Raw genomic sequence first — 27,545 nt, 5'->3', positions numbered from 1 at the left:
GTTGGTCATGTTAAATTGCCTAAAGTGTTCAGGGATGTGTAGGTTGTGTGCATTAGCCATGGGAAATTCAGGTTTACAGGGATAGGTTTGGAGGTGAGAGTCTAGGTGGGATACTTTGGAGAGTTGGTGTGGACTCAATAGGCCAAATGGCCTGTTCCCACACCATAGGGATTCTATGATTCTCTGCCAAAGAAGTTGGTTGATTAAACCTGGCAGGTGTAGAAGCAAGATAAACTCCTGGTCTGTCACATTTGATGATGAGTGCTGCTCCTGAAGCTATAAACCTCTAGCTTACTGAGTGTAGGATTGGAAGTAGTGTACTGATTGTGGATAGAGAACGTGTTTGTAGGCAGGCAACAAACAGGAATAAAAGGATCATTTGATAAATATTAGGCAGTGACTAGTGGAGTACCACAGATTATTTTGTTCCCAGCTATTCATAATTTAATGAGAGAACTAAATTATAAATCTCCAAATTTGTGGACAACACACAGCTGGGTGGCAGGGTGAACAGCGAGGAAGGTGCAGAGATGCTTCAGTGTGATTTGGTCAAGTGGAGTGAATGGGTAAATGTTTATCAGACGAAGCAAAATGTAGATAATGAATTCATCCACTTTGATAGCAAAGCCAGAAAAGTAGGTTATTATCTAAATGGAGATAGATGGGAAAGGTGGAGGTCCAAGATCTGGGTGTCTTTGTACACCAGTCACTGAAAGTAAGCATGCAGATACAGCATGTTTGCCATCATAGAATCATCCAGCATGGAAACAGACCCTTCAACTCTTCCTGCACAGGAGCAGGAATATCTTGCTGCAATTCAGCAGGGTGTTTGATGGATATGCCTGGAGTATTGTGTGCAGGGTTTTTTTCTCCTTGTCTGGGGATGGATATTCTGGGTATGGAAGGAGTGTAATAAAGGTTGACCACACTCATTCCTGAGATGGCTGGATTGATTGGGACTATATTCACTGTAGTTTAGAACAATGGCAGGGGCTATTTCATAGAAACCTAAACATTCTAACAGGACCAGACAGGATAAACACAGGGAGGATGTTCCTGTTGACCAACTAGGGAGTCCAGACCCTGTTGTCATGATCTAAGGATACAGGCCAGTTAGGACGGAGATGAAGAGAAATTTCTTCAGAGGTTGGATTTCTTTACCACAAAACGTAGTTGAGACCAAAACATTTGACTGCTTCTTGAAAACATTCACTATCTTTTCTAGAACTAAAGGGTTGAAACAGTACTGGGAGAAAACAGGAACAGGGCACTGAGTTGGATGATCAACCATAATATTGAATGGCAGAACAGGCCTGGAGAGCTAAATGGCCTACTTATCTTTATTTTCTAAGTTACCGGGCTTCAATTGAGCATCCTGTTCCAGGAAATATAGAAAATATGTGTAAGCATATCTTTAACCTATTTTGTGTATCTCTTGTCTTCAGAACTATTCACAGATTATTTTCAGTTTAGATAGCTAGAATGTTTCTGTTTAAATATCAAATTTGGTTGAGTAGTAATAAAAAAAAAATTGTGTACTTTATTTGAGGTATGACCAAGCTAGTTTGCTTTGAACACGAAGATGCAAACTTTGCTTCTGAGACAGTGGGACAACTGCAGGATTAAGTTACACTTTCTTGCCGAGAGAGACCTGATTTTAAACATTTTTTCATTAGGACTGAAGATTTGAGGGCTAGCCTAACAATTCTTTACAATTTGGAAGAATTTCATGCTAAGGTAAATATAGGCAGAATGTTTGATCAAACAACGTGAGATGACCACAAAGGAATAAGAAACATTTCGAATATGGAAGAGCCTATAAACACAATTCATACACTATTTCAGGGTATTAGATAACCACTTGAAAAGGAGGAATACTAAGGGTAGAGATCAAGCAAGTTGTAGAGGAGAACTTCAGTCCAAGTACTGAAAATTGCGATGGAAAAGCAATGGAATGTCTGTGATACTCTTTGGAACCATTGGCCACTTGCTAATATTGCCCACATTGGAGTTTTAAGTAGTTGCAACTTGAAAAAGTAAACCCACTAAGACCAGTTTTTTTTAATGGTTTCCCTATAGTGTGGAAACAGGCCAGTTGGACTACATGCTTTTGAGGTTCTTCTGAAATTCTCCTTATTTGTATTTTCCATACTTGAGGACCACCATCCATATCTATTACATACTAGTAACTATTGGCAAATAGAATGCTTCTGTTTCCAAGTTGAAGATGTAAAAACATAATCTGGTGTTCAGCCTGAGGTTTATTGTAACCATTTTGATATTGAGTCTGCTTCAAAGTGACAAGAAGTCTCTCAGAATTGGCAATTGCCAACATTTTGGTGACGAGCTGTGTTTACCTGTTTGCACTAAAGCTATTTCTCAATCTGCGTCATGAGGCCATCCGACAACTAACCCTCAGCCCCACCATTCATGAGATCATGCAAGCAGACCATCTCCTGTATGTGAGACAAGCCCGCATAAGTGCAAAAAAACCCTCTAATCTGAGCAGATTCATGTTGCTGCAGACTTTCACTTAATGTAAATATAAATTGGTTTCACAGACACATATTTTACAATTATTTGAAACATGGTATTATAATCTTGTCCAAAAAATGGATCTTGGTTTCTGGTTTAAGTATTTAACAAAAGCACAATTCTTACCAATTTAGCAGTAAAGCAAATATTCACTTTTAACTAATTTCTGAAGTGTTTTTCGGGGTGAGATCAGTCACTAGTCCAAGGGGTCTTTGACCCATTTGAGTAGACTGGAGGCAAAAATGTTTACGAAGCACTCCGAAAGATTCCTTATTCTTGGCTTTAGAAAGGTTTTACTCAGTGTGTTAGGTGGTTCCTATACTTTTTTTTTTAAAAAAAAAAGTCAGTTGTTGCAGGGTTGTTCCCATTATAACAAACTTCCCAGAATTTCCCCTGTCCACCACCTTAGCCAGAGTTGGTTCTAGCCTGGAGTTACCAGGAAAGGGAGTATGGTGTTTCAGATGTATCCCTCTTCAGAAAACTGCATTGAAGTATTTGTAGTCCTTCTGACAGTTATACCATTGAAAACATACATTTAACACGACTACAGTGTGACTTTAGTACAACTGAGATTCTCCAGTGTTCATGTCTGTGATGCAGGCAAAACTTTCCTTGATGTTGAAAGTTGAATGAGGCAACTTGATAATACATTCAGTGGGTGACATCAGATATTGGTGACCCAATTATGCAAACGTCACTATTTAATTCCAGATTGGAGCCAGAAAACTAATAATCCTTGGGTGTTATTTGACATGTTTTGAGACACCTTAAGGGCACATTTGAAAGTTCTTATTGCCCTACTGAATTTCAGAATGCCACCTTAGAGTTCAGAGGAACAAAAGGGCTCATCCTAGAAGATGCATGCAGGTGTCATTATTGTAACAATGTCATACTGTTTGCTATTGAGAAATATTTAGTTATTCTGACAATAACTCATTCATTATTTCAGTTACAGAACTTTCTAATTATAATTGACCTCCATGTGACCTGATGTTCAACTTCTTACAACCACTTTTGCAATTGACTTATTATCAAGAGATGGCACTTTAGGCAATTTTATTTCTAGGCAAATAAATCATGTGCCATTTGGTATTGAGTTAACATTTAATTCTATAGATTTGAGTTTTTTTTTCAGTTGAAGTGGATTTTGTTATAAACTGGTTTTGGTTTAGTGTTGACTCTTAACTGAGCTCAGCTTGATCCTTTTTTTTAGCAATGCTTTTACAAGACCAACATAAATCTTCACGTAATATTGCATAGTTTGGCCACAGGTACTGTACTAGAGATAGAGTAATGAAAAAATTGCACCACTATACACTTGAAATACTCAATTGTGCTTGAAGCAGTTATTGTTACGTAACATTTTATATACAAAAGGTAATTGTGATATCCAATTCCTTAAGTTCATTTTTTTTAATCACTTGTGTGTAGATTAAGCCGTCATTTATCAGAGTACTAAATAAAGCAACTGCACCAACCTTCCTCCCTTTTTTATTAAGTAGATTTATTAAGTTGGATATGAGCTTTGAAAGATAGAACTCTCCAATTGCCTAAAATGAAAATGGAATAAAGAAGAGGTTATCTATGTGTTATCTATCTTTAATGCAATGAAGGTATCATTTAAACTTCACCATAAGATTGCAAAACACAACTTTCCGTCTTTGAACATTTTAATTAATTTTGGGGCTTAGGCTAAATTAGATTTTCCTACAAAGATGAGAGAACCATTTCAAAAGCCTTAGCTTTTTTGAAGGTTGAAATTAATACTTCAAGATTTGTTTCCTTTGGTTATTGAGAAAAACACATGACAGGATCTTGCCATTCAAATAAAACACATTCAATATGTGAATTGTATTTTTTTTTTGCTAAATTTAATCTGAGAAGCTGGTAGGTTTTGCAGTCAATTTCATTTAATGGCATTTTTTTTTGTTTCCCTACAACCTTGAACCTTGCATTAAGGTTTATGGATCTTAGCAGTAAAGATATTCAGAATTGGGTTTACGTCAACAATTATGGCTCAATCATTTTATAAGTTTTGTTACAACATGTCGTTTTTGCTTTGCGCTCCCAATTTTCTGCCCCTAAGCTCTTGAATATGCAATCTTACTAATGGCTGTGGTTGGTCGTGTCCTGCCCATGGTTCACATATCTGTTAGAACACAGAACAGTACACCATGGAAGTAGGCCCTTCAGACTACCATGTGTTATGACTTTGGGTGAACACCCCACCCCTCACTAACTTAAACCAGCGACACAGAAAAGACGTTCAACCGAACCCATGCTGTAATCCATTCAAATTCCAGGCCAAGAACTATCCCAATAGTCACTATTTAAAGTACAAAAAAATTAAGAACTTTATGCTTTAGGTCTAATGTAGACTATTAACTAACAACTATTTGCAACTTGTTTCAACTATCTTTAACTTTCCCTTCTACAATGCTGGTCCAATAAAACCCCTGATTAAGATTTACCAGAAAATTCAAATTTCAAAGCCAGCCAGCTGTCAAATCTCCTCTTTGCATTTTCCTCTGTCATTTCTTAGGGTTTCTGTTTCACAGGTCAGTTAATAGATAAAGGCACCTTTCAGGGAGCTATTCTGCATATGTTAGCTTTTTTAGGCAAAAGTGAGGACTGCAGATGTTGGAAATCCGAGTCTAGATTAGGGTGGTGCTGGCAAAACACAGCAGGTCAGGCAGTATCTGAGCAGCAGGAAAATCAACATTTTCAGGCAGAATCCCCACTTCTATTGGGTTGCCACTCGGCCTCTCACATGAGTTCATGTGAAAACAGTCCTAAGTTTATCCAACCTCCTTTTGATAGTTAATACAAGCAACAGCCTGGTAAACCACTTTTGCACCCTCTGCATGATCTGAGTTGCACAGTGTTCCAAATGTAACCTAACTAAAGGCTCTTATAGCTGCAATGTGATTTGCTAAATTTTTATGCTCAGTGCCCCAACTATTGAGGGCAAACTTTCAAGGACCTATGGATTTGTCTCCCAAGATCTCTCTATGTAGTAATGTTAATGTGATAGTTGTCAGACATTCTAACAAGTCTTCCCTGAATCTTTCAGATGGTGCTAAAACTAAAAATAATTCTCATGGCATCTCTCCTTTTTGTTTTCTTGATGTCACGCAGCTAGCAATCAGATCTTTTTATTAAGAGACTGGTACCTGACGAGGGTAAGCAGTCCTTGGATTGATTAGAAATTGAAAGCGAATCTTGTAGTTAGTAGTTCAGACACTCTGGGAGGAAAGCCTACAATGATGCATTGAAATAACTTCTACCCCATTATCTAATTGTACTACCAGAGAATGGCAAGAACAAACTCTTCACTTTTCTGTCTCCAAGATTATAAAGTTGCCTTTTTTTGATTTTGTTTTTAATTAATGGTCATGATTGGTTGGAATAGCTTAGCAACATTGGCAAGTTTACATCTTCATTTTTTTTTCCCTCCTTCTTCTGAAAGGTGGCCTTCCTCATGTGGATGTAAGCAAGAGCAGATTTCCGGTCCTTTTTGGTACTGACTGTCTGCCTGTGATTTGGAGCTGGAGTTTTAAGGTTTGTCTCATGATTGTCTTGGTCATAGAATTGTACAGCATGGAAACAGTTTGGTCCAACTTGTCCATACCAACCAGAGATCCTACATTAGCCTAGTCCTATTTGCTAGCATTTGGTCCATATCCCTCTAAACCCTTTCTAATCATGTACCCATCCAGATGCCTTTTAAATGTTGTAATTGTACCAGTCTCCTCCACTTCCACTGACTGCTTATTCCATATGTGCACCATTGTCTGTGTGAAAAGGTTGCCTGCTAGATCCTGTTCAAATCCAATCCCACCCCACCCACCTTGAACCTATGCCCTCTAGTTTTGGACTTTGCTACCCTGGAAAAATATCTTGTGTATTTACCCTATCTATGCCCCTCATGCTTTTAAAGACCTCTATAAAGTCACTTCTCAGCCTCTAATGCTCCAGGGAAAACAGCCCCAGCCTATTTAGCCTCTCCCTACAGCTCCGTGTCCAGTCCTGGCAACATCCTTCTTAGTCTTTTCTAAATCCTTTAAAGTTTCACAATATCCTTCCTATAGCAGAGATCAGAAGGATTCCAAAATAATGTCTAGTATAGCTGCAACATGACATCCCAACTCCTATACTCTGCACTAACCAATAAAGGCAAATGTACTAACCGCTTTCTTCACTACCCTGTCTACCCACTGCTCCACTTTGAAAGAACTATGAATTTGCACTCCAAGTTCTCTTTATTTGGCTACACTCCTCAGGATGCTACCATCTGAATGTATAAGACCTGCCCTCATTTACCTTACCGAAATGCGGCACCTCAATTGGTCTAAGTTACACTCCATCTGTCACTCCTTGGCTCACTGGTCCACCTGATCAAGATTCTGTTGTATTCTGAGATGACCTTTTTGGCTGTCCACTCCACCTTCAATTTTGGTATCATTTGCAAAAGGTACTAAGCATTCTTTCTCGAGAACATAGAACTGTGCAGCACAAGAACAGGCCCTTTGGCCCACGATGTTCTGCCGAACATGATGCCAAATTAAACTATTCCCTTCTTTCTGCCCTTGGTCCATATCCCTTCATTCCTTGCATATTCATGTGTTTATCTAAAAGTCTCTTAAACACCCCTATCTGTCTCCTCCTCCAACCCTAGCAGTGCATTCCATGCTCCTACTATTCTGTATTTTGAAATAACTTGCCCCTCACATCTCCTTTGAACAGCCCTCTCTCGCCTTAAATGCATGCCCCTAGTTTTAGACATTTCAACTCTTGGGGCAAAAAGCATCTGACCGTCAACGTTATCGGTGCATCTCATAATTATATACTGTAGACTTCTGTCAAGTTTCCAGTCAGCCTCTGCTGCTCTAAAGAAAGCAATGCTAGTTTTTCTAGCCTCCTTCTAGTTCATACCCTTTAATCCAGGCAGCATCCAGGTAAACCTCTTCTGCATCCTGTCCAAAGCCTTCCTGTAATGCGGTGACCAGAAATGAGTGCAACACTGTGTGGCCTAACCAAAGTCTTATAAAGGTGCAACATGACATCCCGACCCAATGAAGGCAAGCATGCAATACTCCTCCTTTGCCAAGATACCTCTGCATATCAATGCTCTTCAGGGTCCTGCAATTAACTAATACTTTTTTCCTGAATATTTGATCTCCCAAAATGCAGCAGCTCACCTACAGATTAACCTCCATCTGCCATTTCTCAGCCCATATCTGCAACTGATTTACTTCTTGCTGTATCCTTTTGACAGCCTTGTACACTATCCACAACTCCACCAATCTTTGTATCGTCTGCAGACTTACTAACCCAAACATCTACACTTTTTTTCATTCAAAGACTGGGATCTCTGTGGAACACCACTAGTCACAGACCTCCAGCCTGAAAAATAACTTTGCATCACTACCTTTTTGCTTTCTGTGGGCAAGCCAATTCTGAATCCATGCAGCCAAGTCATTGTGGATCCCACGCATCTTAATTTTCTGGAGGACCCTATGATGAGAAACCTTGTCAAAAGCCTTACTAAAATCCATGTAGACAACATCCACTAATCTACCCCCATTGATCACCTTTGTCAGCTCCTCAAAAATTTAAATCGTTAGTAAGACATGACCTGCCCTGTTCAAAGCCATGCTGACCTGTCCAAATGCACATAAATCCTATTCCAAAGAATTCTCTCCAGTAAAATTCCCGGCTAATGTGCAACTCGCCAGTCTATAGTTTCCTGGATTATCTCTCTTTCTTATCTTGAATACAGGAACAACTGTAGCTACTTCCCAGTCCTCTGGGACCTATGCTCATACCCAAATCGCTTATTTAAATGATGAAAAGCAGTGGACCCTGCACTGATCTTTATGCTACACTACTGGTCACAGTCCTCCAGTCTTGAAAGCGACCCTCCACCAGCACTACCCTCTGTCTCCTACATTCATGCCAATTTTGTATCCAAATAACGAGTGCTCCCTGTGTTCCATGTATTCTGACCTTGCTAACCAGTCTAGAGTCAGAGATGTACAGCATGGAAACAGACCCTTCGGTCCAACCTGTCCATGCCAACCAGATATTCCAACTCCATCTAATCCCACCAACCAGCACCCGGCCCATATCCCTCCAAACCCTTCCTATTCATATACCCATCCAGATACCTCTTAAATGTTGCAATTGTACCAGTCTCCACCACTTCCTCTGGCAGCTCATTTCCATACCCGTAACACCCTCTGTGAAAAAGTTGCCCCTTTGGTCTCTCTTATATCTTTCCCCTCTCATCCTAAACCTATGCCCTCTAGTTCTGGACTCCCCAACCCCAGGGAAAAGACTTTGCCTATTTACCTATCCATGCCCCTCATAATTTTGTAAACCTCTATAAGGTCACCCCTCAGCCTCTGACGCTCCAGGGAAAATAGCCCCAGCCTGTTCAGCCTCTCCCTATAGCACAAATCCTCCAACCCTGGCAAACATCCTTTGTAAATCTTTTCTGAACCCTTTCAAGTTTCACAACATCTTTGACAAGAAGGAGATATTCCATCAGTGGCCTAACCAATGTCCTGGACAACCGTAACATGACCTCCCAACTCCTGTACTCAATACTTTGACCAATAAAGGAAAGCATACCAAACGCTGCCTTCACTATCCTATCTACCTGTGATTATACTTTCAAGGAGCTATGAACCTGTATTCCAAGGTCTCTTTGTTCAGCAACACTCCCTAGAATCTTACCATCAAGTGTATAAGTCCTGCTAAGACTTGCTTTCCCAAAATGCAGCACCTCGCATTTATCTGAATTAAACTCCATCTGCCACTTCTCAGCCCATTGGCCCATCTGGTCAAGATCCTGTTGTAATCTTATGCTCGGAACGTTGGCACAGTGGTTAGCACTGCTGCCTCAGTGCTAGAGACCTGAGTTCAATTCCTGCCTTGGGCAATTGTCTGTGTGGAATTTGTACATTCTCCCCATGTCTGCATGGGTTATCTCTGATGTGGGAGGAAACTGGACAGTCCAAAAATGTGCAGGTTAGGTGAATTGCCTGTAGTGTTAGGTGAAGGGGTAAATGTAGGGGAATGGGTGGATTGCTCTTTGGAGGGTCAGTGTGGACCTGTTGGGCCAAAGGGCCCATTTCCACTCTGTAAGTAATCTAATCAAATCATTTACGTAAATGACAAAAAAAGGACCCAGCACTAATCCTAGTGGCATTCCACTGGTCACAGGCCTCCAGTCTGAAAAACAGCCCTCCACAATCACCCTCTGCCTTCTACCTTTGAACCAGTTCTGTATCCAAACCTGCTGAACCTTGTTGAACACATTTGCTGAAGTGTATTTAAGAACTTTCAAAGTGTGTGAAAAGAATGATCGTGATTATATGAATCATTGATTTACATGTCAACATTACAGAAAATACTAAGTGCTGTTTTGATGGTGAAGACCTTTTTGCCTTCTGTGGACAAGCCAATTCTGAATCCATGCAGCTAAGTCATCATGGATCCCACGCATCTTAATTTTCTGGATGAGCCTACATTGAGAAACCTTGTCAAAAGCCTTATTAAAATCCGTGTTGACAACATGTACCCCCATCGATCACCTTTGTCAGCTCCTCAAAAATTTCGATCAAGTTAGTAAGACAAGACCTGCCCGTTGCAAAGTTGTTTTTCAGGCTAGAGGTCTGTGATGAGTGGTGTTCCACAAGAGATCCCAGTCTTGGATGAAAATGTAGATGGTTGGGTTAGTAAGTCTGCAGATGATACAAAGATTGGTGGAGTTGTGGATAGTGTACAAGGTTGTCAAAGGATACAGCTAGAAGTAAATCAGTTGCAGATATGGGCTGAGAAATACCTCTTTTTTTTTTTTAAAGAGTTAAAGGCTAGCAGAACAACCTGACAGCACGAAATGTTCTGAACAAAATACATAGTAACATGTAGTCCAGACTGGCTGTCTGGAGACAAAAAGAAATTTGAATTAGGCCAATCAGTTTAAATTATATCCCCCCCCAAAAAACAACCTCCAATCATGTTTCTACTTAGTATATTGACAAAATTAAAAGCCAATGACATAATCTGATGCTTAGGGTGCATAAGATTGAGAAAATTGAACAGTTAGGAGGAGAACTGCCAAAAGACCAACAGATGTAAAGAAAGTGAGGACTGCAGATGTTGGCAGTCAGAATAGGGACTGTGGTGCTGGAAAAGCACAGCACAGCAGGTCAGGGCAGCACCTGAGGTGCAGGAGAATTGACATTTTGGGCAAAAGCTCTTCATCAGGAATGAGGCTGGGAGCCTAGGGTTGTAGAGATTAAATAGGTGGGGGGGGGGGGGGGGTGGGGTGCTGTGGGGAAGGTAGCTGAGAGTGCAATAGGTGGAGGGAGGTAGAATAATGGTGATGGGTCAGGGAGAGTGAAACAGATAGGTGGGAAGGAAGAAGGATAGGTCATGAGGTTGGTGCTGAGTTGGAAGGTTGGATCTGGGATAAGGTGGGGGGGAGGGGAAATGAGGAAATTGGTGAAATCCATGTTGATATCGTGAGGTCGGAGGGTCCCCTGGCGGAAGATGAGGCATTCTTCCTCCAGGCATTGAGTGGTTAGTGTATGGCAATGGAGGCAGCCCAGGACCTGCATGTCCCTGGCTGAGTGGGAGGGGGAATTGAAGTGTTCGGCCATTGGGCAGTAGGGTTGGTTGGTGCAGGTGTTCCAGAGATGTGCTGTGCAAGTAGGTGTCCTGTCTCTCAAATGTAGAAGAGACTGCCTCTGGAGCAACATATGCAGTAAATGACGTGTGGAATTGTGGTTGAAACTTTGGATGTGGAAGGCTCCTTTGTGGCCTTGGACAGAGGTGGGGTGGGGGAAGGGAGAAGGTATGGGCACGAGTTTTGCAATTTCTGCAGTGCCAGGGGAAGATGCTGAGAGGGGAGGGTGGATGGCGGGTGGTGTGGACCTGACTAGATAGTCATGGAGGGAACAGTCTTTACGGAAGATGGATGGGATGGGGAGGGAAATATATCTCTGGGATCCATTTGTAGGTGGTGGAGGATGACGTGATGTATACAGATGTTGGTGGGTTGAAAGGTGAGGACTGGGGGGGATTCTGTCCTTGTCGCAGTAGAAGGGGTGGGGTTTGAGGGCAGAGGTGCGGGAAGTAGATGAGACGGGGTGGAGGGCATAATCAATCACGTGGGAGGGGAATTTGCACTTTTTTTTTTTAAACAAAAGAGAGAGGCCATCTGATGTATTCTGTAGTGGAACTGGCCCTCCTGGGAGCAGATGGAACAAAAGAATTGGGAATATGGGATGGCATATTTACAGTAGGAGGAGGTGTTGTCCACATAGTTGTGGGAGTCTGTGGGTTTGTAGATGATGTCAGTGCCTGTTGGAGATGAAGATTCAGGAAGGGAAGTGTCTGAGATGGTCCAGGTGAACCTAAGGTTGGGATGGAATGTGTTGATGAACTGTTCAACCTCTTTTTTTGTGGGTGCATGAGGTGGCACTGAAGCAGTCATCGGTGTAACGGAAGAAAAGGTGAGGAATGGTGGCAATGACCAGTTCAGCCAAACAAATTAGTGTCAGTGGAAGGGTACTGGTGGGAACATCGGGAAAGGAAGAAACAGAGGGCTTGGATGCCCTGGTCATGGCAAATAGAGGTGTATAGGGACTGGATGTCCATAGTGAACTTGAGGCATTGGGGGCCAGGAACACAGGTCTTGGAGGAAGTGGAGGGTGTGGGTGGTGTCCCGAATATATATGGGCAGTTCCTGGACCAGTGGTGGGAGGGCGAGGTAAATAGGACAGTATTTGAGGTATGTGGAAGGAGCAACCAACAAATGTAGGCTGCTGGTCAGAACTGTCTGAAAGGTACCAGTCTGCAGGAAGAGTTTGCAGAGAAAAACATCAACAGCGACCTGAAGAGCAAATCTACAGAGGGTGAAGAACATTCACTTTGTGGTTTTGAAATTTCAACTTTTAGTAAATCTTAATTGAGTTTTTTTTATCAGACTAGTAATATAGAAGGGAAAGTAAAAGATATAAATAATTGTTCATTAATTATTTTGTTAGACTTTAAGATATAAAGTTGTTAATTTTTACTTTAAACAGTTATTGGCCTCTAATTTTCACAGATTACTGCGTGGGTTAAATCGGTGTGTTACTGGTTTAAATTTAAGCAGGGGGTTTACCCACATCAACACAGTTTGGGGCTCATCATGGGATTTGAACAGTTTGAGTCTTTGATTTGGGATTTGACCTGGTTTATATAGACTTAAATAGATTTGGAGGTACAAAAATCCCAGCAGATTAGTGTCCTAGATTGTTAAATAAAATGTAAGTCCGGAAATTTGTTTAATTTCAGTGATTTGAGGTTGATTTAAATTACAAGTGAGAGAAATGGCTCTTAAAATTGCTAAAGAGGTTCTGGGATTTAAAGATGATTCTCAAATTCACCAAGAAGTTTAGAAGGAAAGAAAGATGCCATACTTTAGAATTAACAAATAAGTTAGATCTGGTTTAACCAAGTTCAAAAGTAAAGCTGAAATTGTAAGGGAATTACTCGAACGCTCAGGTGTAACCGCGAACCAGATTTGGTTGTGATCATGGAGGCGGCCCAGGACCTGCAAGTTCTTGGCTGAGTGGGAGAGGGGGTTGAAGTGTTCGGCCATGGCGATAGGGTTAGTTGGTGCAGATGAGCCGGAGATGTTCTCTGCAAGTAGGTGTCCTGTCTCCCCAATAGGGGAGACTGCATCAGGAGCAATATATACAGTAAATGACATGTGGAAGTGCAGTTGAAAGTTTGGATGTGGAAAGCTCCTTCTTTACTAGAAAGAAAGAACTGGAGAAATAGGTGTTCGTCACTGCCCTGCCTTGTGAGGATTCAAATCTAGATGATATAGATTTTTTGATGTGCCTCAATGGATTAAAAAATGAAGTGCTTGAGTGGGATAGATTAGGTTAGTAAGCTATCTGTCTCAGGATCAAAGAACGCAGTTGGATGATTTGTTACTGCAGTATAAGGACATATGTATGAATCCGATGGAGAGGACTAATGCTATTGCACGTGAAGTAGATGTAGGGAGTACCACTCTGATAAAACAACACCCCTATCAGCCTAATCCTTTCAAAGCCAGACAGGTCCAGGTGGAGGCTATACTTGATGAGGATATCTTCGAACCAAGCTAGAGTGACCGGGGTTTGCTGATTTGTCTTAGTTTCCAAACCCAACGGGACTCGACGCTTCTGTGTGGATTAACGGAAGGTCAACACTGTTACAAGATCGGACTCCAATCCAATTCCTAGATTGGAGGACTGTATCGAGAAAGTAGGATAAGCCAGTTACATCACTACGTTGGAATTAATGTGTGATTACTGACAGGTACCTGTTTTTATCAGTCAGTGAAAGAAATTTCTGCATTTGTAACCCCAAATGGGCTGCATCAGTCTAAAGTGATGCCCTTTGGAATGAAGAACCCTGGTGAAAAGTTGATGTAAGAATAGTGGTGTTATAGAAAATCTCTCCCCAGACAGATTCAGCAGTTGTAAGAAATAGTCTAATGTTTGCACTGTCTGGTGTTGTTACATTCTTCTGGTTATATGGTGAGGAATTCGCGCAGTACTCTAGTTGTAGCCAGCTAGTTTTTTATGTTCTACCCCACACTTCCTGCTCTTGATATCAGTGGCCATTAGGAGGTGGTGATGGCTTACTTGCATTGTCAGTAGATAATGAATTCTGGGATCAGGGCAAATGGTGACATTTTTTATTCCATAATCTAGAATTAAGCCTAATGATAATGAAACCATTGTCATTCATCTTAAAATCTAGCTGGTCCCTGTTCTTTAGGGAATGGGGTCTGTTTTTAGCTCAGTTGTTTGTAATGCAGATTGATGCCAAGTGTATGGGTTCAATTCCACACAGGTGAGGTTACTGTGAAGGACTCTCCTTGGTTAAACCACCACCAGTTGTCTCCCCCTAATGAGAGAGCAACCCTATGGTCTAGTAAGGTATAGAGGTGACTTTACCTTTTAGGGAAGGAAACCGCTGTCTGAACCGCTAATGTGGTTGGCTCTTAACTACCCTCTGGAATGGTTAAGCCATTTTAATCGGTTATATCAATCAATGCAAATGTTCAAAAAAAAAGAATGGAACTAGATAGACCACCTGGCATCAAAATAGGCACTAGAAACCACAACAGCAAATGCAGTCCTGTCAATCCTGCACTGTCTGCCTTATTAACATTTGGGGACTAATTGGGCAAACTGTCTCAGACTAGTCAAGCAACAGCCTGCCATTGTGTTTCTATGTCCCAGATAATGTTATCACTTATCCCACAATGAGGTGACAGAACAGTGGCACACCATTGGGAAGGAAATGTCCTTGTCCTCAAACTTGACTCTAGATACCGTGAAGTCTAATGCATCAGATCAAATGTAGGCAAGGGTACCACCTGCTAATTAACATTGCCCCTTAAACACCTCCCCCCCCCCCCCCCACTGCTCCCAGATGGATTAATCAATGATCCTCCATGTTGAATACCATTTTAGAGGAAGCACTGAGGATCTCTAGGGCACAGAATGTACTCTGGGTGAGGGACTTCAATGCCTTTCACCAGGAATGGGATAGCAGCACCATGACTGACTAAGCTGGCCGGGTCCTAAATGACACAACTGCTCGATTGGGTCTGTGGCAGGTCAAAGGGCAAAACCTGCTGAATCTCATCATCAATCTGCTGGCTGCAAGTGCATCAGTCTGTCACCCTGCACAGAATTTATGGATGTTTTGATCTTCCACTTAAGGATATCTGCCATGTTGTGCAATGCGATCACTGTGCTAAGTGGGATAGATTTTGATTAGATTTGGCAACTTGAGGCTGGATATCCATGAGGCCACAAGCAGCAGTAGAATCATACCGCAACGTAGTCAGCACCTTCATGGCCCAGCACCCTTGCCCTGTTGCCATTACCAGAGGGTCATTTGAAGTTCATTGGAGAGCGTAGGAGGACATACCAGGAGTGGCACCAAGCATATCTAAAAGTGTGCCGAGCGACAACATTCTGGCAATAGTACTGAAGACTTGTGCTCCAGAACTTGCCACATCCCAAGCCAAAATGTTTCAGTACTGTTACAACACTGGTATCTATTCAACAATGTGGAGAATTGCTCAGGTATGTCCTGGTTGCAAAACAGGACAAATCCAACCCAGTCAATTACTGCCCCATTGGTCTACACTCAATCATCAATGTTACTATCAAACAGCACCTGATCAGCACAGTGATGCATAGATTGGGTTCTGCCAGGAGTACCACAGCATTGGTTCAAACAGAGATGTACAGCACGGAAACAGAAACTTTGGTCCATGCTGACCAGATATCCCAACCCAATCTAGTCCCACCTGCCAGCACCCGGCCCATATACCTCCTAACCTTTCCTTTCATGTACCTATCCAAATGCCTCTTAAATGTTGCATTGTACCACCGTCCTCCACTTCCTCCAGCAGCTCATTCCATATATGTACCACCCACTGTGTAAAAGTTTCCCCTCCGGTCTCATTTATATCTATCTTCTCTCATCCTAAATCTATGCCCTCTAGTTTTGGACTCCCAGACCCCAGGGAAAAGACTGTCTATTTACCCTATCAATGCCCCTCATGATTCTATAAACCTCTATAAGGTCACCCCTCAGCCTCTGATGCTCCAGGGAAAACAACCCCAGCCTATTCAACCCCTCCCTATAGCACAAATTCTCCAAACCTAGTAACATGCTGGTAAATCTTTTCTGAACCCTTTCAAGTTTCACAATGTCTTTCTGATAGGAAGGAGACCAGAATTGCACACAATATTCCAGCAGTGGCCTAACCAATGTCCCTGTACAGCTGCAACATGACCTCCCAACTCCTGTACTCCATATTCTGACCAATAAATGAAAGCATACCAAATGCTGCCTTCACTATCCTAACTCCATCTGCCACTTCTCAGCCCATTGGTCCATCTGGTCCAGATCATGTTGTAATCTGAGGTAACCTTCACTATTCACTACGTCTCCACTTTTGGTGTAACCTGCAAACTTACTAACTCTACCTCTTATGCGCACATCCAAATCATTTACATAAATGATGAAAAGTTGAGGACCCAGCACTGATCCTTGTTCCTCTTCGCTGGTCACAGGCCTCCAGTCTGAAAAACCAACCCTCCACCAGCACCCTCTGTCTTCTACATTTTGTGACAGTTCTGTATCAAAATGGCTAGTTCTCCCTGTATTCCATGAGATCTAATCTTATCCACCAGCCTCCAATGGGGAACCTTGTTGAAGGCCTTACTGGTCCATATAGATCATGTCTACTGCTTTGTCCTCATCAATCCTCTTTGTTAGCACAAAAACCTCTATCAAGTTTGTGAGACATGATTTCCTATGACCAAAGCCATGCTGGCTATCCCTAATCAGTCCTTGTCTTTCCAAATACATGTACATCCTGTCCTTCAGGATTCCCTCCAACAACTTACCCACCACCAACATCCGGCTCACTGGTCTGCAGTTCCCTGGCTTGTCCTTACCACCCTTCTTAAATAGTGGCCAACCTCCAGTCTTCTGGCACCTGACCTGTGACTATTGATGATACAAATATCTCAGCAAGGGGCCCAGCAATCACTTCCCTCTGCACCCTCTCTGAGACATCTTTGATCCCGGCATCAGGGAAGCAACACACCATTCTGATTTTTCGCTGCTGGCCACGAAACATCTGTCTGTACCTCGACTAGAGTCCCCTAACACAATTGATCTCTTGGAACCCGACCTACCCCTCGTTGCATTAGAGCCAGTCTCCATACCAGAAACATGACTGTTTGTGCTATGTTCCCCTGAGAATCCATCGCCCCCTACATTTTCCAAAATGGCATACTTGTTTGAAATGGGGATAGCCACAGAAGACTCCACAAATCTGAAGCACTCTGCAAGTAGGTGTCCTAAATTTCGAAGTGCTTCAGAGAACATTTCTGGTACACCACCAATCAACCCCACCGCCCCATGGCCGAACACTTCAACTCTCTCTCCCACTCTGCCAAGGATATGCCCCCACAGCCACTCCCTCACCACCCAATGCATGGTGGAAGAATGCCTCCTCTTCTGCCTCGGGACCCTTCAACCCCATGGCATCAATGTGGACTTGACCAGTTTCCTCACTTCCCCTCCCCACACCTCACCCCAGTTCCAACCTTCCAGCTCAGCACTGCCTTCATGACGTGTCCCATCTTCCTTCCCACATCAGCTGCACACTATTCTCTGACCTATCACCTTTACCCCCACCTCCATCCACCCATTGCACTCTTAGCCACCTTCTCCCCAGTCCCATCCCTGAGGCTCCCAGCCTCATTCCTGATGAAGGGCTTTTGCCCAAAATGTTGATTTTCCTGCTCCTTGGATGCTGCCTGACCTGTGCTTTTCCAGCACCGTTCTAATCTTGACTGTAATCTCCAGCATCTGCAATACCTACTTCTGTCATGCATGAACTGCTTACATCTCTTAACATGGACAAAAGAGCTGAATTCCAGAGGGGAGTTCCTGGCAAAACTGGGGTCAGTGAGTATCAGGAGGAAAACTGAGTTATGCTTGGCACAAAAGATGATTATGGTTGTTGGAGGTCTGTCATCTCAGCTGCAGGAATTCCTCAGAAGTGTCCTCAGCCCAGCCATCTTCAGCTGCTTCATCAATGTGCTTCCCTCCATCATAAGCCCAGAAGCTGGGATGTGTGCAACCATCAGCAAAATGTTCACTACTTGTGACTCCTCAGATACTGAAGCAGTCCATGTTCAAATGCAAAACTGGACAATATCCAAGTTTGGGCTGACCAGTGGCACAAAAGTTACTTGCCACTTGTCAGCCCAATAACCATCTCCAATAAGAGAACCTAACCATTGACCTTTCCATTCAAAGGTGGTAGTATCACTGAATCAACATCTCGAGTTGCCATTTGCTATAAATTGAATTGGACTTGGGTAAATACTACAGCACCCTACAGAGCAAGTCAATCTAGGAAGCCTGCAGTTTGTAACTCACCACCTGACTCCTATCCATCATCTACAAGTCTCAAATGAAACACTCCCCACCTGTCTAGATAGATACAATTCCATCAGCCTTCAAGAAGCATGATGCCAAAGCATCTTAATAGGCACCACATCCATTCTCTCCATCACTGATGCTTTAGTAGCAGCAGTGACATTCACAAGCACTGCAGAAATTCAGTAATGCTGCTTAGACAATGCCTTCAAACCCATGACCACTTCCATCTGGAAGGACAAGAGCAGAACATCACCACCTGCAATTGCATCTCCAAGCCAGTCACCATCCTGACTTGGAAATATATTGCTGTTTTCACTGGCTCAAAATCGTGCTATTCTTCTCTTAGGGCATTAAGAGTCAACCTACAGCTCGTAGGTTATAGCAGTTCAAGAAAGTTCTCTAGGGCAACTAGAGATGGGCAATAAATTCTGGCTCAGCCAGCAATGCCCATCTCTCAATGAGCTTTTCTAATGTAAAAACGATATCCACGTCTGGTATTGTGTGGATGACTGGTACTTAACCATATCTGTCTGCCCTGTTAGCTTCAGGGACCTGTGGATATGCAGTCATGCTCCCTCTGCTCCTCTTTACACCACTTGGTTTTTCTACCATGTTGTATATTCTCTTTGCCATCCCCCAAATGTCTCCCTTCCCTCTTCTCCAGACTGAATTCCATTTGACCTGTTCTGCTCACCTGAACAGCTTGTTAACAACATCTTTCCTAGCTTTCTTCTTCATCTACAAACTTTTCATCATTTGATTGACTAACGATTGGTAGTTCATTTCATTTTTATTGTGTCCAATGAATCTTGGAGATATCAGACACAAAAACATCTATTCATCATTTAGGCTTAACTTCCTGCCATTGACCCAATTTTGGTCCAACTTACTGCCTTCCCTTGGATCCCATAACGTTTTATTTCTAACCAGGAGTGACTTTGTCAGAAGCCTTGCTAAAATCTATGTAGACTACATCAAAAATGCAGCCTTCACTGGCCCTCCAAAAGTCGATCTTCATGCTGCCAGTCATTATTTTTTTGTCTCTTCTAAATTGTCTCTTCTACTACATTTCCCTGGTTTCCTCCCCCCCCCCCCCCCCCCCCCCCCCCCCCCCCCCCCCCACCCCTGATTTGGCTTCCTGACGCTAGACTAATTGGCTTGTAATTATTCATCCTACCCTTTTTTTGTTAAGCTTATAACAGCAGCCCTCCAGAAATAAAAAGGGGACAGTAAAAGTGCCTGTGAAATCTTTATATTGAATGACACAGCCTCTAAGATTGCTGACTAGTGTCCATTTTATTTACTGTCAGTGTAAAATGCTGCTGGTTGCTGTATATGAAATTGCTCCTTTTCACCTTTTTGGTGGAGATCATGTAGATGAATATAAAGCAAAGAAAACCTTCTTTGCCCATCCAATCTTCATGAGTACTATTCACTATAGCTTAACAAAGGTAAGGGGTTCTTGTATATTGATCATAGTTTATTTAACTCTAATCATATAATTAACTACTGTTTCTATTTCATTGATCTCAGAAAACATTTTGAAGAGCATGTGCTTTAGGAAGATGAGACTGTTAAAGGCCTGCTGTATCAGCTGTTTTGTGACTGTGATAACCTTGACTCTGCTGCAAAGAAGCAGCAGAACTAGCCAGGAATTACAGAATATCTCCCAAAGATCCAGTTTTACAGAGGACCAATTGGCTTCTACTTTTCTCAACTATTTCACTCCTAAGGGAAACTTCTGGAGTCTTCAAAAATCAGACATTGCTGCCACTGAGACGTTGATGGTAACAGAAGCACAGAAAAAGACCAAACAGTGGGATGTGAGTAGTGTCAACTGCACTCCTAACAACAACTTCACTCAGATTGAATGGTTCAAAGGCTTGGAGTCAAACTTCAAACAATTTTTACAATATAGACACTGCAGGTACTTTCCAATGATTCTGAACCACCCTGAGAAGTGTAGTGGTGATATCTACCTTTTGTTAGTTGTTAAATCCATTATCACTCAGTATGACCGCAGGGATGCCATTAGGAAAACATGGGGCAATGAAACAGTGGTGGATGGAAAGCAAGTAAAAATCCTATTCCTTTTAGGGACTTCATCCAATGAAAATGAAAAATTTCACCATCAAAGACTGCTGGAATATGAGGATATTATTTATGGGGATATACTTCAGTGGAACTTCGTGGACACTTTTTTTAATCTCACCTTGAAAGAGATTAACTTTCTCAAGTGGTTTTCTACATATTGTGAGAACGTGGAGTATATTTTTAAAGGTGATGATGATGTGTTTGTAAGCACCGAGAATATTCTTGAATTTCTTAGTATACCCAAAATCACCGATCTTTTTGTTGGCGACGTTCTGTATATGGCAAAACCAATTCGCAAAAAGGAAAATAAATATTATATTCCAGAAGCTTTGTACAATAAAACATATTATCCACCTTATGCAGGAGGTGGTGGGTTTCTGATGGCTGGATCACTTGCAAGGAGATTGTACAAAGTTTCTGAAAATTTAGAGTTGTACCCCATTGATGATGTTTTCCTGGGGATGTGCCTGGAAGTGCTCAGCATAAATCCCATTAATCATCAAGGCTTTAAGACCTTTGGCATTGTGAAAAACAAAAAAAGTAAAATGAATAAAGAGCCTTGCTTTTATAAAAGCATAATGGTGGTGCACAAATTGCTTCCAGCAGAACTTCTAGAAATGTGGAAAGCTGTTCACAGCAAAATTAGTTGTTCTAGAAAAATAAAAATTTCTATAGGTTCACCCCAAAGTTCAGATAATTTTTAATGGGCTGTTGAATGCATAAGATTCATCCTTCCTATTTTGGAACAAAATGGACCATTTTAATTTATTTTCCATTAACCATCTCCATTTTCATGCTTTCCTATTTTAATTTTGATGGAAAAATAGTCCCTAAACACTTATTTATCTGTTCATTCTTCAATAGTCTCACTCGAATAGCTGTCAGAATATTTAATCAAACATTTTCATTAAAATGTATTTTTAATAAATGTTGTTAGCACTCTAGTGTAAGTGAGAACAATTTGAGAACTTGGTTTGATGGAGCAGCAATGCATCTTAGTGTAAGCAAGTTTTCTCCTACAATGTAACTGATTGCAGTTTTCATTTGTTTGCTTTACGGAGAAGGGGACTGAAATGCAAATAACTGAAGTTACAATGTTTAAAGCATTGCTCGGAGAAATCAGTTACCCTACTGTATGCAATTTTGGTTTCTATGGCTTCCACACCTTTCTATATTCTGGGGGAGAAAACTGGTGCATAATCGTTCAGCCATGATCTTGCAGATCATAGTCAGTATTACATGTTTTTTTTTAATGTTTCTTTAAATTCTGGAGCAGGGGAGGAGCAGTTTCTCTTGTAAAATAAGCATAATCCTAGGTCTGGTAAAGTTATGATTGCACTTTGAAATTCAGTTTGGACTTTGCACCTTGTGTGTAAAAGGTCATTGAGGAGTTTTTGTTTTGAGCCTCTTCTGGAAATTCTTCAGCTATTAAAGGGTCTTTATGCAATTCATGACAAAGTATTCTTTGTGTGAGGCCTTTTAATGATCTCAACCTTTAATCATGTCATAATCCAGGACAGAATTACTTTGACTTATATCAGAGTGGCTTCAATGGGAGCTGAAGGAATTAAAGAATAACGCTTGCCACCATGTGGTCTTATGGTGGACTTTTCTGTACCCTGAAAAGGTGAATTGGATAATGTTGGTGTGTTTCAATCTGAACTAGTCAAATGACCTATAGAATTGTCCTGTCTGTGGAATCTTGGACACGCACAAGTGAGTTTCCACTCCATTGCATTTGCTGCTTTATTGGAAATCATCAGACCTCTGATTCTTGTCATAAATCTAGTATTTTTGTGACATTAATTTATAGATTGGATTCTGTTTGGCATACCTTTTTGCTATTCCACCATCTTATCTATGTCACCTTGCAGTTTTGTACTTAAGATGCCTACTTTTTAATATTCTGTTCAAGCATGGACTGAATCCCTTTTCGCCTTTTATCCAAGTCAGTAGTGCACACTGAACCAAACTGGTCCTTAGACTACATTGTTATCACCTATTTTGAGGAGTTGCTCTAGAATTCTCATTTCCCTTTTTGTTTTTTGTTTGAAATGGCTTATTTTTAAAAATGAATTACTCCGTCCCCCTCTTTCTTATCCTTGCTCTTTTTCAATAGTCTCTTGTTAGGACTGAATGAAAATCCATGTGCACTCCAACTATTGACTAGTTCATCCTCAAAGATGTAGTATTATCTTGATCTTTGGAAAATCTAATTGTTCCAGGAGCATGATCTGCTGAGAGTCGTCACTAACCAGACACATTTAATCTTGAATCTATGAACCTACCACCAAGCAGCTGACTGTATTTTGTTTGTGGCAATGGGCTGAGCAGTTTTGTTCTTGGATGCATGTTATCCTTCAAATATTCCAAGATTTTTACATAAGAGTTCTAGCGGTCATTTTAAGGTGTGCTGCCTAGACTATCCACTATCTGAATCAAAAAGGTGGCTGTGGCATATAGTTCATGCTCTGCAGCAAGTCCCATAAAATAACTGGGTATTTGATACTGACTGACAAGCCCATCTAAAAACTACAACAGTAGCATGATTGTCCTCGATATGAGAACTGTGCATCTTGTTATTAACCCATCAGACTACTTGAAACAGAGCAGCTGATTTAATTGAAAAATGATCTCATTATACCTATTCTTTGCAGTCAAACAGCTGAAGAGATTGGCTCTTTACTCCTTTGCAACATTACAATGAGAATTTGGGGAAAAGTGTAAGGAGTTTTGAAAAGAAAATGAAGCTAAAACTTTAATTGGCTCCAATAAAGAGGATTATATTGTTTTTGCTAGTTAATACCTATTATATAAATATCTGCACCTGAAATTTAGGAGCAGCACTTTCCTGTCCATCCCTGGCTGTCTTTTCTATAATAAAGAGGACAAAGTATGGAAGACTTGTGTATTACCAAATACTGCAGCAATATGCAGGACCTTTTTGGTGGAACATTTTATACTTGAGTCAATTATTACATACCTGGATAAATATACAATATTAACTAGTTGAACAATATGAAGATGTGTTTTTAAAGAAATAACAGGTTGTACTGTAGTTTGAATTTAAATTGTTTTATAATATAGTAACATTTCAATTGTCAAATGTAATAAGTTGTAAGCAACATCTTGAGCATGGTACTGTACAAAGGGTTTAAGAAAAATCCCCTTGTCTATGAAAGATGTTTGTCTTACCTTTTTTGGTTTTGCTTGGAATATTTCATGACCAGTAGTCTTCCATTTGGATAGGAAAGTCTCGATGTTCTGAAGCTAGATTCTTGTTCGTCCTTGAAGATGTATGAATTTGTAGCTAGGTGTTTGGGAAGAAAGGTAGTTTGCTATCTGGTTCGTCTGGGGTGATAATTAATGAAGGAACCTGCATAAACTTCCCACAAACTTTAAAGCCACTTACTCAAAATGTAAATCAAGAAAAGCTGTTCAAAAAAACCTTTCACTAACAACTTCTAACTTTTATCATTTTTGCTTTCTAGTTGAGTGAACTTCATTGTTTTTTCATTCCCACCTTCTAATTGCTAAGTTTTCTAGCTGGTATAGTTAAGTTCTGAATCGGAAACTTGCATGAGGGCCCTGCATGAACTTCCCACAAACTTTAAGATAAACATACTCAAAACATAAGTCAAGAAAAGCTGTTCAAAAAATATTTTATTAACAACTTCTGAGTAGGGTGGGAGCAGGTCCCAAATGAAGCTGGGACTTGGCATTCCTAGCTCCTAGCTAACGTTTTGTCCCATCCCCAAGTAGGTGTGACTTGAACACCAATTCCATTTTCTTTAAGAAAGAACTAAACTGGCTTTTCATGATTTTGAACCTCTCGTTCTGAAAACAACCTTCCATTCCTTTGCTCTGAACTTTGTCTAATTCATTCAGATATTTTGGACTTAGTGCAAAAATGGTATAATATTACAACTATATTTGCATGTATAATGAAAACATTAAATTGTCTATTTATTTACCATGGTGGTGCTAAGTGGTACAGTAAACTCTAAATATTTAGTTTGAATCCATGTTAAATTGCCTTTTTTTAGTAAATTTGAATTACTAAAAAAAATTTTAAAATTCAACAATTTGACTTCAAATGAACAAGAATTAATTGAGATTAACTAGTTTTATTCACAACTTCATCACTTTGGAAGCTTTCAATGAATATTCTATTTTTCCTTTGTTAAAATGGCAAAGGACACTGTACAGCAGTACACATTTGACACGATTAATATACAAACACTTTAAAGTCCCAGAAAAAATTGACAACATTGCCTTTTCTATCGCTGTCCTTTTTTGCTTTTTATTACAACACCAGTTTTAATTTAGCAACTCTATGCCTTTGATTTCACAAATTTGTTTTTTAAATCATCATGTGCAGAATTCCATCAAATGACTTAACTTCCATACCATGAGTGCCTTCCTCTTTAAATTTAGTGATATGGAAATTGTTTATATAGGTATGTTGTTTTAAAGTCATGTTAATCACTTTTTTAAATTGAATAATCTCCTCTTTTGTGAAATCCCAATTATTGCAAAAATTAAAACCTCTCCACTTTTGTCTGTTGTTAATGAATAGTTATAGGACATTTCCCCTCTTATTGCCAATCAACGACATTAAATCCTATGGCACAATTCCCATTGACTTCCAAGTATGACTGTCAATTTGCAATGCAAATCTCAAGAATGGTTCGTATGTTTAAATTGCTTCCATAGGTGTAAGTTGCAGTCAGTGTTTTGCTCAGGAGGACTATATGTGGAAAATGTTCTAGTGGTTAAGAGATTGGAATCAAGAACTTACACAAAGTAAACTGAATTCACCTGTCCAGGTATAAATCTTTAATCACTAGATTTAATAAAGTTGACTTTGTAAATATTGTATGGGTATTTATAAATGTTAGTAATATGCTTTTTTGTAAATAAGTACATTTTCAAATCTAATATAATTGTTCACAAGTTTTCTATTTTGTTCTTTGGAGAAATATTGAACGGTTGAAGGTGTTCAATTCTAATAATTAAAATTATAAGATGTGAAGAGGCCACTACTTGATTATATTAGTGTATTGTAACCGTGTAAATAAATGAAGTGGGACACATTGTAATATGATGTGGCTTGATCATGAAAGTTACTTAATGTAAAGATAGAGTTTCATTTGATTAAAAATAAAATATACTTTGAAGGTTGAAATCCAATTACCATTTCATTGAATGGAGTCTTTTTTAATAAAATATGAATGTGTCAAATGACTTTAAACAACTGTCTTGGAACCAAGAAGTACATCTCTAGAGTCATGACTTTGAATTGAATTATGAGTACACTAATGATAGTTCTGACTTTGCCATTCTTGTTGTAAGGTGGTAGTTTAGCAACTTGAAGTACTGATGGATTAAAATGTAACTTTGTCTCACATCTCTTCTCAAATAACTGCAACAAAATTTTAGAATGTACGCATCAGAAATGACAAAGGCACCCTCTGCTGTTCTCAAAGTCCTCCTCATTGGGGTTGTGGGGCATTATTGAGAGAGTGTTATTCATCAAGCAGTAGCCTGACTGTCATACTCCTCAAAGCATACTTCACAGCTGAGAGCTCAGGTATTTTCAATATTCCTAGCTATATCCAGAGCTATAAATGAGAGGGTGTCTCTATCACTGGCCCTTTTGCCAAAATAGGTGCCCCATCCCACTCCCTCCATCAGTCTGGTTGACCCCTTGCTTCAACAACTCTCCACAATTCCCCTCTGCCCTGTCTGCCTTTCATATTTGAGAGCCTGCATCTACCTTGACCAGGATTAGGCCAGTGTTTAATTCCCATCCCTAATTGCTCTGGAGACTGTGGTGCTGAGCTGCCACTTTTTGAACGATTGGAGTATATTGGTGTAGCGTCATGCATAGTGACCCATCAACACTGAAGGAAGGACTGAGGAGGTTGAAGTGTATGATTGGCTTACAGGGTTTTGGGGGACCAAAGTGGAAATGTTTTTATGCATCTACTTCAGTCCAGTTCAAGGTAGTAGAGGTCAGAAGTTTGTAAGTTGATATTGAAGGAATCTGAGTTGCTGCAGTGTATCTATCAATTAGTAGTGGTGGATGGGCTGCCAGTGGAGTGTGTTGCTTTGTCTTGGATTTTATAAGAGTTTCAAAAGTGTTAGTGGACATGCACTTGTCTGAGATAATTTAGTAATATGTGTAAAAATAAGGTGCAATAGAAGGCACTAATTTCCATTATCCCTTGAAGAAACAAGAATTCAAACATCAAACCAGCAATGAAATTTGACTAATTCAGACTGCATTTCAGTGGCCCTGAAATAATCAGTTGCAGGCATAAATTTCCCTGCTGTTTCTAACTTAATATGACTCCATCTGAACAGCACTGAGAGATTTTAGTTTCCAACACAGTACCTGAATCAGGGAATAAGGGCAAAGGGCACTTGGCAAAAACAGATTAGTTATCCAGGATCTTTGCTGATGGCCTTTGGAGAATTTCAGTAAATCTTGATTTTAAAAGCCAACTGTCTGTTGATTCTTGCTGTTTGCTGTTATAAAATGGATGTCCTAGGCTGGTGCAGAATGTTAACACTGTTAATGAAAAGGCAGATTACACTTTACCTACAGAACAGAAAGCAAACATTGAGTTTGGTTACCACAACTGAGTTCAACACTATTCTAAAATGAACGTTGGAGGAGGGAGGGGGGGGGGGGGGGCAAGTGGTTTTTTTTTACCTGCTTATTGCATGATTTATCTTCCCAAGGTAATGCGTAATCCTTGATAATGTAGTTCTTCAGACATGCTACTTGTAACTAGCACCCCTCCATTTGGCTATCTCCTGTTTTTTTTTATTCCTTCTGCCATCCTGGAGGGCCTGTGGACTTG

General features: G+C 40.6%; 1 protein-coding gene across 1 annotated transcript; it reads left to right on the top strand.

Moving 5' to 3' along the window:
• The first annotated feature begins 6,028 nt into the window (after positions 1-6,028).
• On the top strand, positions 6,029-21,377 carry b3gnt7 (UDP-GlcNAc:betaGal beta-1,3-N-acetylglucosaminyltransferase 7). Its single transcript, XM_060834449.1, has 2 exons — positions 6,029-6,096; positions 20,113-21,377. The coding sequence occupies exon 2, from the start codon at positions 20,130-20,132 to the stop codon at positions 21,375-21,377; it is 1,248 nt and encodes a 415-aa protein (XP_060690432.1). The 5' UTR covers positions 6,029-6,096; positions 20,113-20,129.
• Positions 21,378-27,545: the final 6,168 nt, after the last annotated feature.

This window comes from Hemiscyllium ocellatum, chromosome 13 (genome assembly GCF_020745735.1).
Source record: "Hemiscyllium ocellatum isolate sHemOce1 chromosome 13, sHemOce1.pat.X.cur, whole genome shotgun sequence".
NCBI lineage: Eukaryota > Metazoa > Chordata > Chondrichthyes > Orectolobiformes > Hemiscylliidae > Hemiscyllium > Hemiscyllium ocellatum.
This window is presented reverse-complemented; position numbering and strand designations above follow the sequence as displayed.

What these genes read in the sequence shown, in the direction of transcription:
- b3gnt7 (XM_060834449.1), top strand. Translation starts at nt 20,130, where the DNA reads ATGTGCTTTAGGAAGATGAGACTGTTAAAGGCCTGCTGTATCAGCTGT.